The sequence below is a fragment of the Pagrus pagrus genome (assembly GCF_965226575.1).
Source record: "Pagrus pagrus genome assembly, chromosome: 2".
Lineage (NCBI taxonomy): Eukaryota > Metazoa > Chordata > Actinopteri > Spariformes > Sparidae > Pagrus > Pagrus pagrus.
Window position 1 is genome coordinate 4583897 of NC_140186.1, and position 17200 is coordinate 4601096.

Genomic DNA, 17200 nt, shown 5'->3' on the forward strand with positions numbered 1-17200 from the left:
GTAAACCAATATGCTGCCGTGTAAAGGTTTAATAAGAACAGATTACTTTAGAATAAGAATAAATCCACGTTTTCGTGATTTGGTTCCCCAAGTCATTAAGTACAAATTGGCATATGGTTTAGCCGGTCGTACAGTGGCACTGAGGTGTTTTGGAAGCCCAGGCTGCTTTGATAGCTGCCTTCAGCTCGTCTGTATTGTTGGGTCTGGTGTCTGTCATCTTCCTCTTGACAGTTACCCCATAGATCCTCTGTGGGGTTCAGATCAGGCGAGTTGGCTGGCCAATCAACCACAGTCAGCAAACCAGTTACTAGTTGTTTTGTCACTGTGGGTAGGACTTGGCACCAACCTAACTGGTTTGCTAGCCCTCCATACAGCATGATCATACTGTATGACTTCCTTTTTAGTGTTTTTTTGGTTGACTCTTGACCATCCCGACCAGTTTTCTCTCAGCAGCAGGTGATAGTTTGTTTTATTCCTGAATGTGACAGTGAAACAACTGTGCCATGCACTTTATACTTAGTTGTTTGCACAGTTGATCTTGTGACTGAAATGGCTCCAAGTGACTTTTCCTGACTTCTTCAAATCAATAATGCACTTTTTCAGATCAATGCTGAACTCCTCAGACTTTCCCATTGTAGTGTTTGTGGCTGAGTCTAGTGGGTGTATCAAACAAGTCCTATTAAAATAAGACGAGGTGAATGTGTCGGCCTTTAAGGACGTGGCAGGTACATTGGCGAGGCTTTTTGGCAGAAGACTTGTCTGCTGTGGCTGGAAACGAGGTGGGTGATGGTGGAAACATTTCCATGGTTATGAAAAGCAGAACTTTCTTATATCATTTCCTCTGAATTTACACAAATACTTGACCCAGAAATATCCTCTGTTGATGACGTGACTTTAGATTTGTTCGTAAACAATCAGCAGTATCATGAAGGGGTAATACACAAGCTTGAATGCTTGTTGGGTAATGACTGCATATAAACATCCAAAGCAATTATGTAATTTGGAAACAAAATGCAAATTTTTCCAAACACCCGCTTTTTAATTAATTTCCAGTGCCTTCAATGTAAAAATGATTCTCCAAATGTCAGTTTTCTATAACATCTTTATTTAAAAGGATTTACAACACAAACTGGCAGCACTTAATTTAAATGGCATCTTTTTGTTTTACCCTCAGTTTTTTTTGCATACATACAGACAAAAATTCATCCCTTCAGAAGAACAATGTGAGTAAAACAACTGTCAACAAAACAAAAAGGGGGGAAATATTCTGACGGTTCAGTGAGTCAGACGAGGCAAGAAGGAGAAACAGCTCAACACTATTTAGTTATCTTTCCAATATAAATCCAAAACCAGGGATAAAAATGTGGCAAATCAATTTTAGTTTTGTTCAATGTTTGATCGGTGGTTTATTTTAGATTAGCTTATTAGAGACGATCTGACATGATGTGCATTAGTTGACACTATTGGCTGGTGTGTGTGTGTAGACTCTTCAAAAACACTAAACTGGTTGTGTGTCATGGTTTATGTGGCGAGTGAAGTCAAAACCGAATCAGGTACAAATATCTATAAATTGAAAAACCCAAAATGTTTTCTCTTATCATAAGAAAGTAAACTCGACACTCGTCAGTAGTTGACCTGCGAAGGTTAGAAATGTTTGAGGCCACATTAAAATTAATTTAGAGTACAAAGACAATGTGCAGACTTAAATATGTTCTTACTTGGCTTTTCGACATTTAAAGGTGCGAAACACCGTTTGAGTTTTTTTGCATTAAAGTAGTAAAAAATAGTGGATACGAGTATCATCTTCTGGATTTTTGTTGATCAGTCTGCATCAAAACAGAAGGAAGTTGTGCTTTAAGAGATTTCCTAGGAAACAAACCTGGTGACTCCACGACAGCTTGTGCCAGGTTCACACATGACAAAGCCATTTTGACACTTGACATTGCTTTTTGAGGGGGGTGAGCGAGGGTATTTCGGATCTCTTCTCTCTTGGCTGCATGAACAGCATGTTGTAAAACTGCAACATCGGCTAAAAGAAAGGCGGGATAACGATGATAAAATGACCTTTTCTATAACAGGATTAAACTTGAGCCGTGGGAGATCAAACGGATGAGAGGCTGCTGCTCTTCATCTGCGAGGGGATGTTACATGACAGGTGAACAGAGCAGTTAAGTGGCCGCGAGTTCAGGAGAGGAAACTGGCAACAAAATCCTCCAAACCCAAGCAACTGTTGCATCAGTAAAGCAAATCCTCAGAAGGTGATTTTAACCACCGTCCAACAGAACGGTCGAGTAAACTGACATCACATCTGCTCGTCTCGTCACAGAACATGAACACACGTGAGGTTGGCATCGATTCCCTTTCAGTTCAATCAACTCAATGTGAATTCAAACTGTCAGTCTCTCAATAATGAGAAAAAAAATACTGCTTTTCAACTACTGAACACAGTAATAAGTAGACTTCAACCTTGATGCCATCGTGAGAAAGATGCTGTTGTTAGCTGGATGTGAACAGAGAGGATGTAGAATGAGGAAAAAGAAGATGAGCGACGGAACAAAAATGAGACTGTGGAGGGCCGGGAAAGTGACAGGTGCCCTCTGCTGGCTGGGAAACACACTTTAATGCTATGAAAGAAGTTCTGATGAACTACAGACAAGATGGACGCCCCCCCCAAACTTGTATTAAAATAGAAGAAATTATATAATGTCATCTACAAACTAAATAAAAACTCATCACATCTTCACCAGCCCAGTAAACACCCATAAAAATTAAATTGACCTGAAAATAATTCACTCTCTTATGATTCAATATGGTTGAATTATCACTTTATATTAAACACCCACATGAAGTCAGTCGTTGTATGCCACCACCAGAGGGCGGCGCTGTCACTTTCCCTCCCTGTCGAGTAGATGAGGAGAAACTAAAGGTGTTTTTTAGGCTGTGCCCGCTGCTCCTGCAGGCACAGCTGTAGAGATCGGTGCAGCGTTCAGGCCTTTCCCTCGATGTCTCTGACCGCCTCTCCTGCGTCCTCCGCCTCCTGACTTGAGCTGCGGACAGACAGGAAACACCACAGTGAGCCGTGAGCTGAAGACAGCTGATCAAACTGGTTGGTCCACAACAGTTCAGATTGTTAAGGTGCACTTCTGAGGAACAGGGCTGCATTTCTCACTTGTGCTTCACACTTAGAAAGGTTAAGAGAGAAAGGGTAAGTTTTTCCTAGAGGAAGGAATAAAATGAATAAAGGTGAGTCACAAAAATTCAGGGTTTCCTTCTGGGTATGTTTAGTGGAAGTAGAACGCTGCCTATAACTCATATCTTAACTTAGCTTCAATTAAGTGTTGGAATAACAATTTTATGTGACATTTAGCAGGTGTGATCTCCACTATAATACAATGCAGCATTTGCACGATTTGTTTTCAGAGGGCAATTTAAAAAAAATCCCCAAATCCTTAATTAAGTAGCTAAAGGACGCCGTGTAAAACAAAACAGAATGTGATCATTTGCTAATCCTTTTTGATATTTATTCAATTGAAAACAGTACAAAGAGAATATATTTCATGTGTCACCTCAACGCCTTTATAGATTTTTGTAAATATATGCTTATTCTGAATTTGATGCAGCAACACCTTTTCAGACAAGTTGTGTCAGTGGCAAGAAAAGACTGGGAACGTTGCTCCAAAAACACAAAATCCTATCCAACAGGATTTTACTGCACGGGCTTGGGAACACTTGGTAAAGGTGAGTTTTTTTTTTTGCAAAAGATTGAATTCTCTTTTTAGTTTTACGCAGCGTCCCACGTTTTGGGAGAATTGCGGTTGTACTTCAAATCTGTTAAAAAGACACTTTCAAAAACACTTGATGTTAAATCTACAACAGGGAACTATAATTTGTGTTGACACTGACAGCCCCTTTAGACAACAAATGGTGAAAGGGTGACACAAAGTAAACTTTACTTTAGTGCAGTACTGTGCCACCACACTACAGAGCCGCTTCTTTCCTCAGGCTGGGAGACTCCTCAAATTATCCTCAATAGTTAAAATGTTATGACTCAAACCAAGATAAGTTTTAGTCCCAGCCAGTGACAGACATTAAGAGTATTATAATATTACAGAGAAAGCCGACCCTCTACTGTTTCATAACCACTAAATTATTAAGAATGACTTCAAATTAAAGTACTGTAAGTAATATGCACAGTCAGGGAAAAGGGGAGAAAAATGATTCAGCAAGAACTATAAATTTATCTCTTTTATAAAGAAAAGCACTTCATCCGTTTCTAAATCAAAAAACCACTGGGGCCCAGTTCAGTAACTTCAGCAACTAAGCATTTAATTGCTAAGAAGTGCAGGTGCTGCTCAGTGACCGGCAGTAAAACACTGCAGTTGTACTGGAGTAGCTTCCAGGTGAGGCTTTCTAAAACTCTGCATACAAATCAGACCGCACTGACAAGGAGTTGGCATGCTCAGAAGAAATATTAGCACATAAAGTTTAGGGTGAAGAAACCAACAACAAAAACAACATCCAAGACGAAGAAGACAAGGAGCTCGTCATGACTCCCACAGCCTGCACAAACTTCTTTACCTTGTTTTCTTTGTTGCCGTCTTTACACAGAGCCTCCTCCTCTGCCACTGTCTGACGCAGCATGCCAAGACAGGGAGAGGGGGAGAGGAAAGCAAGAGAGACAAGCAGAAAAGCAAAGTGTTAAAAGTTAAAGTTGAGCAAGTTGAGCATGAGGATCGGAGGGGAAATGAGGAGGTGAGTAAATAAAGAATGATGAGGGATACAGGTGTAACCTTACAGGAAGGTTAAAGCAGGATATTATGAGCAAGATAAGACGGATGTTGAGAGAAGATTTGGTGGAAAACCAAAGGAGGAAGAAAAATGTAACATAATAGAGGAGGCAGGAGAGGACAGAGAAAGTAACTGGCAAATGTAAAGAGTCAAAAGCAGCAAGAAAAGGAAATGTAGCATTTCAAAATAGCATGAACATTCTGCTTCAAATATAAACATATATTATACATCTTAACTACAATCCTGAGGCCACAATACAGAACATTTTTAAAATATAGGTGAAATATTGTTGGAGGCAAGGATAGGTACCCATCAAAACACGGTCTGGGGAATGAAAAGCCAGCAGGCCAACATCAGTGTTGCCTCTTCAAACAGGCTAACATCAATGTTAACTTCTCCAACAGGCTAAAGTCAACATTAGCTTCTCCAACAGGCTAAAGTCAACATTAGCTTCTCCAACAGGCTTATTTCAGTGTTAGCTTCTCCAACAGTTACGCTTTTGAGTAGCCTTTCATTCATAATATGTCAGTGCTCGTGTTGTTCCCCGTCTTCATGTCATTGCCATACAGACCGAACACTGGTGGTGCGGGGTCCATGCCGTCCTAATTTAGGATTCCTGACTTTGACGGTTCTGTAAAAGCTTCATTCCTGACCTAATATAAGATTTTTTTTTCCTAAATGCAGTTCTGGAGAGATGTTTCTGTGATACCAAAAATCCTATGTCACAACCTCATCATCAGTTAAGAAAGGATTTCAGACTTTGTTTCTGTCACGAGGCTCCAGGATACATAAAACAAATCTAACCAGAAAATGTCGAACTTCATTTCCCTGAAACTTCACACACATCATAAAGGCTCACTGAGCATGGATTTACTCACCGGTAGCTGTGCTGTGTTTGGACTCGCGGGCCGTGCTGTTGATCCCGCCTCCTCGTTGGCTGCTGTGCCTTCTTTAGAAGTCTTCTTAGTGCCCAGCATCTTGGCCTGCTGGGCCTTAGCTGCCTGGGTGTTCACTGATTGGAGAAGCTGGAAACACAAACACAGCCAGTGTCAGTTGACCTGCATAAATAAGTGTTGTTGATGTTAAATATCAAACAGTGATTAATACGGTCAAGATCCCACTCCTACACTGAAACACAGACATTGTAGTAGGCTCCAGTACCTTTGTGATGGTGCCCACAGCTTTGGTGCGTCCCTCCCTGAACACCAGCTTCTGGTCACAGTGCAGGTACTCGGGGGTCTTGATGAAGCGGAAGTGGACTGAGGCCTTGTCCCCCGTCCGTAGGCAGTCTTTGTTCATGGTCAGGATGGTGGCTGTCTGCCTGATGCTGCCACAGTGAACTGTTGTGATGGAGAGTGTGACCCAGTTACTCTTGGTGGGAATGTTTCAGGGTGACAAGATGGATTTTATGGGCTCCTGCTTTATCCAAACTCCTAAGTGCAACTGTACCCAAAATCAGATTTAAGGAATTTCACGGCGGTGCCACTCACCCATGGCCTGGTATCTGGGGGATATCGTGGTGGGGTGGTGCAGGACCAAAATCTCAGCCTCAAACTCCCAGGTGGCCTGTGGCATCAGCTTCGGGGACACCATCACCATGCCTTTCCTTATAGACGAACGTTTGATCTGAGGCACGGAGAGGAACGTACAAATAAAAACAGCAGGAGCAGACGTGAGAAATGAAGCTTGGGAGGTTGATGAAGCCAAACACAAATTAGAGACAGAGCACTACCTACGCCCACATGCTAGGATTTGCATGCATTATAAAACCGATTATAAAGTTAGGAAACTAATTCATATGCACATCACATCCAAAAGTTTCAGAATAATTATCCTTTTCAGAAGATTTTAAAAACTTCTGGCTGTCTATATGCTATTTTTGTAACAGTTAAAGCATTATAATGTTCTGTGTTGGCATTGATGAGGGCTGCAACTAATGATTTTTATTGATTATTCATTAAGTCAACAAAATGTCAAAAAAAAATTCTTAGGTGACATCTTCAAATTGCTCCTTTTGTCCAACCAACACAGCAAACACTCACCAGAAAATGTCTGACTTTTTGCTGACAATGACTGAAACAATTAATCAATCATCAAAATAGTTTCATTTCATTTTCCTAATTGATTAAGTGACTGATTGTTGCAAACCTTTTTCAGGGCGAAGGACGCCGTCTGGCCACCGCGGACCTCTCTGACAGGCATCCTCTTGCGGTGGATGGATTTAACAGCGATGGGGATGAAGATGCCCAGCGGGTCCGGGCCTAAGAGTAGCGTGTCGTTGAGTCGGATCATTCCACGTAACGTAGTCCCTGAAACTACTGTGCCCACACCCTGCCGAAGAGAAGGTCAACAGTGTCACAAGAGTTTACTTCCCTTTTTCCTTTGTGGTCATCTGCAGTCAGTCTCTATCAGTCTGAAGCCTTAAGTGTGTAGTTCTCTACATATTATGTTTGTACATTGAGGATTTCCTACTTGGAAGAATAAATATTCAGTTCTAGCTATGAAACTTCACACCTTGGCGTGAATTTTCACACCGACAATCTTCTTATTTTCAGAAAGTAGTATTAAGTATTTTCACAACGATGTCAACTGCCACTGCTTTCATTTAAAGAAAACAATCTTTAATCTTTTAATACGGTGAAAGGTGTGAAAATGCAGAGAGTGTGCTGCCGTTTATATTCTACACTGCTGTTAAAAGCAGTGACCATCTGCACTCACATTTACATTCAGGCTTTTTGACAGTGAAAGCACAGATTCTCTTCAGCGTCTCTTTTCAAAGACACTCTCACATGACACACTGCGCCTGAGAGACAAACTGGCTTTTATATCAGTCGTAACCTGCAACAGCGGAGACTCTAACTGTTGTTCCCCCTCAGGGCCGACTTCAACATTTAGACCACTGTCAACTATTCTGTTTGGTCTAGTCCACTCTCATGTTCTTCAATAACAAAAAAGCGAGGAAACCGGAAAAAAGGCAAGTGAGACTGAGCAAAAAACATAAAAAAAATTCAACATCCACAAGTGCACAGCTGAGTGTGTGTGTTTAAGTCGTACCGGTACTGAGTACGTGTCGTCTATCTGGAACTCTGCAGGCTCGTCGTTGTTGAAGTTGGTCCTCGAAGAGAGGAGGTTGAGAAACATCTTCAGCAGGTCCATGTTCTCCCCCGTCACATTTGAGATTTGAAAAATGGGACACATCCTGCAAAGAGGGAGGAAGTCAGAGGAGGAGAGGAAAGCATGACTGTTAATTATGATCCTCATCAACTCAACACTGTAATTACAAGACAAAAACGGCACAAATATAGAAATTACAAGCTGTGACTTTAGGCCAAGTGTCAGCGAGCATCCTCTCTTAAGAGGGGCGGCTCACCCCAAAATAAAAATACATATTTTTTGCCTTCTGCAGAATATAATGGAACTTGATGGCAGCTGGCTTGTGGTGCTCAAAGCGCCAAAAAAACACATTTGAAAAACTCAACAGAGACATCTGCAGAAATCATGACCCTTGAGAATCCACAGACCTTTCTACCAAACTTCATCCACCAACTGTATCACTGCGTAAAACGAAGCATGCATCTACTCATGGACACATGGCTAGCCAGCTAAGCTTGGTAATGTCACAGCTCAGCCGAGGAGGACACAAGTAATGTCCGACACTGTCAGGAGCATGACTTCATGACTCGGCCACTCACACTTCAACAGTCTATATGGATAAATAGCACTACAGGTAAGAGGAAAAGTATGCATTTCTAGTTTTGGGGTGAATTGTCCCTTTAAGAGTGGACTCTTCGATTCTGAAGGCTCGTTACAGCACTCATCCTCAGAAACGCTGCGTGCTTCAGACACTTTTTAAATACGACTGAAGTAAAAATTGGAGGGTATCTTTCTTTTCTCATTTCAAATTGTGCATTATGTGACATCTGGGTATTATCATGTTCAAGCTGAGCTTGGAAGAACTGGTTTCAACTACTATTTATCTCATAAGTGCAATGAGCTGCAAAAGAAGCTCAAATCCCTCAGCCCTCCTCCTCCTCCTCCTCTTTGTCGTTACCTCTCAGAGCTGAAGTTGGAGGCTGTGACGATGACATCATCCTTGTTCTGGACCAACACAGGGATTTTCCGGCAGCCTGGTGACTTTAATAACCTCTGTAATAATTTTAGCGTCTCTGCGGATACACACAAACACACAAAGACAAATTCACACAAAATACATCACGAGTGTAATTCTAAAAAAAGACAAACGGCTGTCACAATGTCTGGGACACACTACACAAGTGAACAGACTGAAGAATTATTAAAGATTATTATGCTTCACAAACAGTTGGATTCAAGGAGTACATTCTTTGCAATATGGAAACTGGAAACAGATTATTAGAGATCTCTGTATCAGGGATAGCCCTTCATTTCTATCTTCCTAATTTCTATGGTAATTATTCAGCATATGTAATCTGCTTTTAGGAGGAAGACTCACCATCTCCAAACTGCTCACAACTGCTTTGTTAATTTGCTGTTTATACAAACGTTTAAGTTTAGGGGTTTACAGTTGCTAATCTTCCCTTGGAGTCATTTCTTTAGAGTAACCACATTAAAGTAGTGTATAGGAGGAGTTAGTGTCTATATACAACTTTTAACAACAGAAGGTTTTTATACTGTGTGAACAAATGTGAACCTCAACCACAGTTTATCTTACTTTATCAGGTGTTGGGTGGAAAAGCAATGCTAGTAATTAAAGATATACAGCTCAGCACTTTAACAGCTTCTTTGGGGTCTGTGATTTAATGTATTAGTGTGCAGTGTCTCTGTACCTTGTAGGATGTTGGCTGGACACATGTCTATCTTGGTAACCACTACAAACACTGGCACATTGAGGGCCAGGGCCAGCCCCAGATGCTCTTTGGTCATGCCAACAATGCCAGCGTTACTGCCAACCTGAGGACAAGAGCGGAGGACAAGGGAAACAGAAGGAGTTGAAAATTAAAAATGACAAAAGTGACAAGGCGAGCACACAAACACGCACAAACCAAAAGCTATCCCCTCTCTCACCATGAGCATGCAGAAGTCAGGTAGGTGTCCTGTCATGCCGAAGACGGTGGTCTTGAGGTACTTCTCGTGGCCGGCCAGGTCGATGAAGGTGATGACCTTTGAGGATTTTTCACAGATCTTGGTCCAGTCTAGGCCGCCGCCGTGGCTGTCTGGCTTGTTCACCACCTAAAGGAGCAGAAGCAGAAGGAGAGAAAAGAGTATTCAAAGGTCTTTAAAATAAACTGAAAAGGATGGGCGACATCACTTTCTTCACTTTGCTCTTGCCGTGCTCATCCACCGCTCGTACATTGAGTCCTGATCATCAGCAGCTCACCTGTCCCTCCTGGTCAAAGCCCAGGATGTCGTTGCCCACGCTGCTGGTTCTGCCGCTCTCCATTTCATGTTTGTGTCTGAAGAGCTTCTGGCGAGCGAAGCCTCTGCCATTGTCCAGCTCACCGTGGGTTAAAACCCCCAACAGAGTGCTCTTCCCAGCGTCCACGTTCCCGACCACCGCCACTCTGGGGACAAGAAGAAGAACTTGAATAGCCAGATCGATACATTAAACTTTCAATCTGCAAGATTTTCTTCTGAGGGATCATGCTTAGAGCGAGGTCCACCCCCCATAGTCTCACAAAATCCTGTGGGAAACACTGAGGCACACATCCTCTCTCTGCCTGTAAATCAATTCAACTGAGCCCTGTTTCCCACAGTGTTATTTCGTTTTAATAACAACTCTCTGTTCCTGTTCTTGTATTTCTTATAATTTTATTTTAACAGGGTTTTGCAGTAAATGTAACCAATACAAAAAAGAACAAATGGTGCCAACAGCAGCAAATAAAAATCTTTCTTATCTATTTCCCATGTCTGATCATTTTCTCTAAACGTTACCTGACTTCCAAGAAATCCTGCTCGCCCACACGCCGGCGGATGAGGTAGTCCTGAATCTTTCCGCCAGTGTCTGTCCTCTCCCTCAGCCAGATCAGGTCAGCCTCGATCTGCTCACACAGCGACCTCACCGTGGCTACTGACGCCTCCATGTCCTTATCATCCAGGCCGTAGTCACCTCCATCTAAACAGAGAGGAGAAAGAGGTGGAGGTAAAGAACGAGGGCCCAAAAAGAGACCTACTCCGATGCAGGCTTGAGAATGGGTAATGCCATAATACACATCTCCTATTTCATGCATGCTTTTATAAGCAGGGCCACTGCCTTAGGTTGTATTCAGACCACATCAGGGAGTTGTGTGCAAGGTTGTGCTATGGTGCGGGAAAAACAACTGGGGGAGTATCATCATTTAGTCAGTGAACTCCGGCTGGATAGAGCTTCCAGCCTGGCAGCGAAAACTCCTCCTGAGAGGCTTTCTCCATCCGCAACAAGTTTGCAGAGCATATCTATATCCATTGCTGGTGTGGTCTCCTGGCAGAACAGTTTTGTTCGAGGCACAAAGCAACACACTAGCAACTCGGAGCAGTTTGGCAGGCCTCTGAATGTTCGAGCACATGTTTTTTTGGCCTTTGTGAACATTTCTATTTCACCCCGGCACAGACCATGTCCTGTCAACCAGCACTTACAAGAAAACATGAGGAACTTCCATCATAAGTATTACAGTAGGAGGGTATATTTACAGTGTGTACATACATTTTGTGTCAACAGCAACAGCAAAACTGTTGCCAGCATATGTGATTTGCCACTGCAGTGACATGTCAGGTTGCATTCCTCCAAAAGTCCATTCTGTTCAAACTATTTACCGATGCTTTTATTTTCCTCCGGGATCCCCTGTGGTCCGTTGCGCCACAGTCTAAACGCACTACCCACACTCAGAATTAATGGGAGGACCGGCATTTTTTGCCACAACGCTTGATTTGGTCTGAACAGAGCAGAGAGCATATACTTGGCAAATGTCAGGGCAATAGTAAAGGCCTCGCCCTGGGAATGTCAGTAATTGGTATATGACAGGGCGGTGACCATGAGGACAAATACCACACTGGAGGCAGACTTTGCAGAAGAAGAGAGTAAATAAACAGGTGGTTTAAAGGAGAGAATGGAGTGGGTGTGGAGATTAAAACTCACATACTAGGAAGACAACACCTTTCAAACCGAAGCAGACGGCTTCAGCCACAATCCCAGAACAATAGACTTGCAGATGTTGCCATAGGTTACCAAACAGAGATATATCTTTCTTTCGTAAATGTACATTTAGGACAACAACAGGTGTATTTTCAGTGAGGGAATTTTACACCAGGCCTGAAATCTCTACTAGTTACTTCATGGCTGAAGTAGTTCACTGCTGCCTCGGTCAGTTTAAAACACCTCAAACATGCTGCCACTCACTGGCTGAAATGTCTGGTTACTAGACTGAGAAACGGAAACTGCTCCAGCCAGTCGGACAGACATGAACTGATGAACTACTGACAGTCGTAGTGCTGAGCAGGGAAAAATGACACCCTTTCACACGTGCACTTTGAACCCCCTCAATGGGCCACATGGGTCACACATGTTGCTGTAACAGGCAAAAATAGCTGTGGTTGCCAACAAAAGCCCTCGACAAGACAAATGGGGTTAGCAGGCTGGGAGGACACACCAGGCCACAGCTGACATGAGTGATGGCTCTGCTACTACACACTGGTGACTTGGACTTTCCCTAAATATACACCTAAAATACTACTTTCCCCAGCCACTTACACACATGTGAAACGACATCTTCCATAGCTGAAATCAGTTTGTAAACACAATACTCAAGCTTCATTATCTTTATCTCCCAGGTAAATGTTGCCTTGGTTTTCCCCTGCTTTAAATTTAGACGTTCTCCTCGAAAAATCTACCTTGTAAAATGTTAAAAGTCTCTGGTGCCATCTATGGGATGTGTCCACCACACACACCGACACCAGATGACAAAAAAGATTAAAAATTAAAAATTACTGTCCTCTCAATGATGCTGGGTATCACTTAACATGACATATCCAAAGCCGAACGTGACAACACGAAGCCCAAAACAAAACAATCTCCTTCATAATTCAATCAGACATTTTTCTCCAGATGCTGACGGCTCATTTAATTCCTTGACTTGTCAGTAATACTGTCTTTGGCAAAACTTGTGATGATATCAAAACAGGTCCGTGTGAGTTTAAATCAGATTGAATCATTTTCAAAAGTTTAGTCGACAAAATCTTATTAAGAAGTTTTAGAAAACAGATTTTATTATTCAATCAACCGTCATCATTTCAGCTATAGTACACTTTTGTTTTGCTTGTCAATGATCACATAATGAGATTTAATGACATTTGTATTTTATTATACAACCCCAAAAGTTAGGACGCTGTATAAAACATAAATAAATCAGAACGCACTCATCTGCAAGTGAACTGTGTTTACCGACAACAAGTGTTTCACAAACAAACCTGCTTGTGAACGAGGATGGCCCTGCCCAATCATGATACCATCACCTGCTACCAATGAACCTGTTCACCTGTGGAATGTTCCACACAGGTGTCCCAACTTGTTTGAAATGTGATGCTGCCATCCAATTCAGAATAAGCATGAATTTACAAGAACCAGTAAAGTTGATTTTTGTAGAGTTTTCAATTGAGTTTATCTCAAAAAGGATCAGCAACTAATCACAGTCTACAGTTTATATACAGTGAATAAGACAGAGATCTGTAACAGCTCATCGTCATCATTTTGAAAAAAGCTGTTGAATACATTTGTCACTGTTTTCATTTGTGAAATTAACACCGGCGTTGTGTGGAAACACTAACAGCCACTGTAAACGTTGGAAGGCCTGGAGGCATCGGCTATCAGTAATGGTCCAATCAGAGCTGAGAGCAAACGAACGGGGTGTTGAGGACAACACACACTTTACTGTTTAAACTTCTGAAACAACCAACAGAACTATCTTTGACCTACTTGTCACACATGCATTTCCCTCTTTCTCACTGTGTAGAAGAAAATAATAACTACAACCACATGTGGACATGTGTCAGTTCATCGCTCCAGACATACAGCAAATACCTTCCAGACTATCACTTTCTGAATCCTTCACTTGTTGATTGAATTTGATTGTTGCAACACTTCAGCTGGCATTTCATTGAACTGTGTGCCGTTTGGTGGACAAAGTATGTGCTCAATGTAAGGCTTCATCTTTAAAGGATAATGTTTATGTTTTTGTTTACTACGAGACCTACCCCAACTTTCCATTGCCATTAGGGGTGAGAAGATGATGACTGAATTTTCATGTATGGGTGAACTTTAACCATAAGGTGCACAACAATAAGTCGCCCTTACCTGAACCCATCCCGACCACATAGATTGTCTCTCCACAGCCTTCATCTATCCGCTCCCTTAGATGCCGTAGTAATGAATCATACTGTTCCCCTGTTGGACTCACAAGGACCAGCTGTAAAGTGAGACACAGGGAAGGGGACAACAAGGAAATAGGTGTAAATGTCTTGTCAAACAACAGCAAGCAGAGTCAAACAGGTCTTGTTGGAGTTGTGTGTTTAAGACAAGCATATAAGTATTAACAAAGGTGTTTGTTTTTTTTTCATTTTATGGCTCCTTGCTCTGCAAATCAGTCAATAACTGTGACGATGTTTTGACAATCTACTGACCTATGGTGCTCCCGCAACGTCTGCACATACAGCAGATGTACAGCTGGGTAACCTGCCAGCTGGCGGTTCACACACGCAGAGCAATATACGTGTCACTTTCTGGTGTTTTGTATAGTCTGCACAAAATGCGCAATGTCAAGCTCACATGCAACAGGAATTTTGTGAAGTAACTGCACATCATTCGTTTGCTGAGTCAAAACAAGCCGCTGCTTGGCTGAAACATCTTAAAAACTTATCGTTTCTGGGTGCAATTTACAGTGAGGCCCACCTTGCTGCTTAAGTCTAAATGATCCGCGGACTCGCCGTTAGTACCCTCGCCGTCTTCGAAGCCCTCTCCGCCGGACGGATCGTCGCCACATCCCCGGTCCGGTGCAAACATACAAGCGGGCACTATGGACTCTGCTGCTGGTAGTGCACCCGGGCATATCGCTGGTTCTGCCGTCGCTAACGACGCCATTTCTAGAAAGAGAAAATAACGCAAATGCAGCGAAATAAATGAACTTACTTGTCTTCTTTGCTTGGCAACAGGAGCTAACCTTTAGCCATTAGCACAATACAGAAAGTTAGGTTGATTATCACAGCCAGCTAGCTAATGCTAATCAAACATCGAACTTGCCGTTATAATATCTAACACTCTTAAAATGGAAAAAAGAAAACAAATACATCTCCACAGCCGTAAACTATCAACTACAGTTTTTTTAATTTTTCGGTCACCTTAATGATTATTACAGACAACTTAGCGAGATAATAACATCTCTAATGCAAGGAAAGCTTACCAGAAGTTGCTAACTAGCAGACAAGCTAACTTAGTTGTTTATTCGTGTTAGCTTCGGTTTGTGTGCACCGACTGTAAGACACGCCCACCACAGAAAGGAGACAGGGGATTGGCTACAGTACTCGAAGCCACGCCCACCGTGGTGAAGCGCAACATACATCAGCGTGTTGCTCTGGTGAGACCGTGACCTAGTTTCAGCCTCACACACACACACACACACACACACTGTGACATAATAATGATAAATACATTGAAAATGAGAATAAACAATTAATGGGTTCCTCTCTGTCTTTATTTATTTTCCCAAACCTTTTCTTTTTTTGTTGCAGTCCAAGGAATCTTAATGAAACAGGTGGTACATTTTGTTAGATTTTCAAAAGTCATGTTTTTATTGTACATAAAAGTAATATCAATTAATCTAAGTTGATTTATTTATTTATTTTAAGAATGGTAACAGACTTGTTTTTAAAAAAAACATAATAATAATGTGTCCCCATATCAACACACAGTAAATGTTTAATATCAGTATTCTTATATGACACTCAAGATATTTAAACCAAGTTTTTAAAAATGTTTCATGTGCAAAACACTTCTAATGAATCATAGGCTTCTTATATGCACATGTCCCATATCTGCTATCTAAATAGTTAAATTGTTCAACTCCTTTGAGTGTCTGGACGCTTTGTGTCTCTCTAATGTGCAATAATTTATAATATATAATATAATTTTATTAATTTGCAATAAATTATGACAAACAATGTGCAATAACCCATATTTCAACTGTAGCATTATTTATTACATTGTATATTATTATTATTATTATTATTATTATTACACTGTATATATGGACATATTCTAGTAGAAAGTACATTTCTTGTATTTTTGTTCTGTTTTTGTTGTTCTTGCTTATATATAGTTTTTATTCTTCTGCATATTTCTGGGACTTTGAATGGGAGCAGCTGTAATGCAAGCAATTTCCCCTCAGGGATCAATAAAGTATTTCTGATTCTGATATCAGTATACATAATAATTCCACCTCCTTCTCATACAAGCATATTGTATCAGTAATGTTATTTATAAAGTTTTTTCTATATATTTGTATTTATTCCATGTATTCCTTCTCAAGTGTTGCTGTATGCTGTGACAGTACAGTAATTGGCTCCTGCTGGATTCACTTGGTTAATGTATTAATTGTTCTTATAGTATTTTACTTATTTATTCATCTCATTAACAATATCTGCACATTTACTGTTCAGTATTATTCATGTTTAAATCATGTATTCATCCTTTATTGCTGATGATTTTAGCTGTATCTGGTTTATTGTTTATCTGGCCCAGGGCTACATGATTCACACTGCAGCATACGAGCCCTGCGGTGACTGCCTGTTACACACAGCTAATGGTAACAATCTAGGATTTTTTGTCACTAGTCTGTTTATTTTAGGCCCGTTTCACACTGGGACCTCTCATTCATGTGTGTAGTAGATTTTTTGGGGGATAGCCCCACAAACTCTGCTAACTCTGCTCCAGAGCAAGGCGGCTTACTGGTCTCCAGTAAGCCCTGGGCCAAAGTCGGGGTAAGCCCACTTTGGAACGTACCGAATGTGTTCTTTGAGGGTTTAAATAAATAAGTGAGTTTAAGAATTATAACAGGGACTGTGAAATTAACTAAATGTTGCTTAAAACTACGTGTCAACTGCAAAAGTGTCAAAAAAAGGTCAGCGCAATAATTATCATTAACCCTTAAGTGCAGAACATTGGCAAACTTGTCATAAGTAAATGAGTATTAGTTATTGTTATTGAAATTCGTTCTGAAGACAGCTTGATTTTCCTTATCAAGGCTGATTTTTGTAAGTTTTTAGATGAAATGTATTTGAGGCAGTCCGCCACGCAAACCGTGTGGATATGTGTAGCCATGTGTACAATATAACACCGAGTCAGATCTCCTGTTATAAATCTCTTTTCTTTCCAGGTGGTTTCCCTCCAAAACTGAAACCAAGATCCCAAGAG

At 41.3% G+C, this 17200-nt stretch overlaps 1 protein-coding gene across 2 annotated transcripts; it reads right to left on the reverse strand.

Moving 5' to 3' along the window:
• Positions 1-1084: 1084 nt before the first annotated feature.
• gtpbp1l (GTP binding protein 1, like) lies at positions 1085-15293 on the reverse strand. 2 transcript variants are annotated; one of them, XM_084373840.1, is made up of 15 exons: positions 15192-15293; positions 14684-14874; positions 14090-14201; positions 10699-10879; positions 10145-10328; positions 9832-9996; positions 9594-9717; positions 8840-8954; positions 7843-7987; positions 6937-7119; positions 6279-6414; positions 5950-6128; positions 5667-5813; positions 4579-4629; positions 1085-3047 (listed from the first exon to the last, which is right to left on the reverse strand). In XM_084373840.1, the coding sequence occupies exons 2-15, from the start codon at positions 14870-14872 to the stop codon at positions 2934-2936; spliced, it is 2025 nt and encodes a 674-aa protein (XP_084229966.1). In that variant the 5' UTR covers positions 14873-14874; positions 15192-15293; the 3' UTR covers positions 1085-2933. The 2 variants fall into 2 exon arrangements, with proteins under 2 accessions (XP_084229966.1, XP_084229967.1); XM_084373841.1 differs by lacking the exon at positions 4579-4629.
• Positions 15294-17200: the final 1907 nt, after the last annotated feature.

Excerpts from the sequence above, each read along its gene's own strand:
- gtpbp1l (XM_084373840.1), bottom strand. The coding sequence starts at position 14,872 with ATGGCGTCGTTAGCGACGGCAGAACCAGCGATATGCCCGGGTGCACTA. Across the intron at positions 7,988-8,839 it reads TCCAACTTCAGCTCTGAGAG|GATGTGTCCCATTTTTCAAA; the intron begins GTAACGACAAAG and ends CCCTCTTTGCAG. Across the intron at positions 5,814-5,949 it reads CTGTGGGCACCATCACAAAG|CTTCTCCAATCAGTGAACAC; the intron begins GTACTGGAGCCT and ends TTGTGTTTCCAG.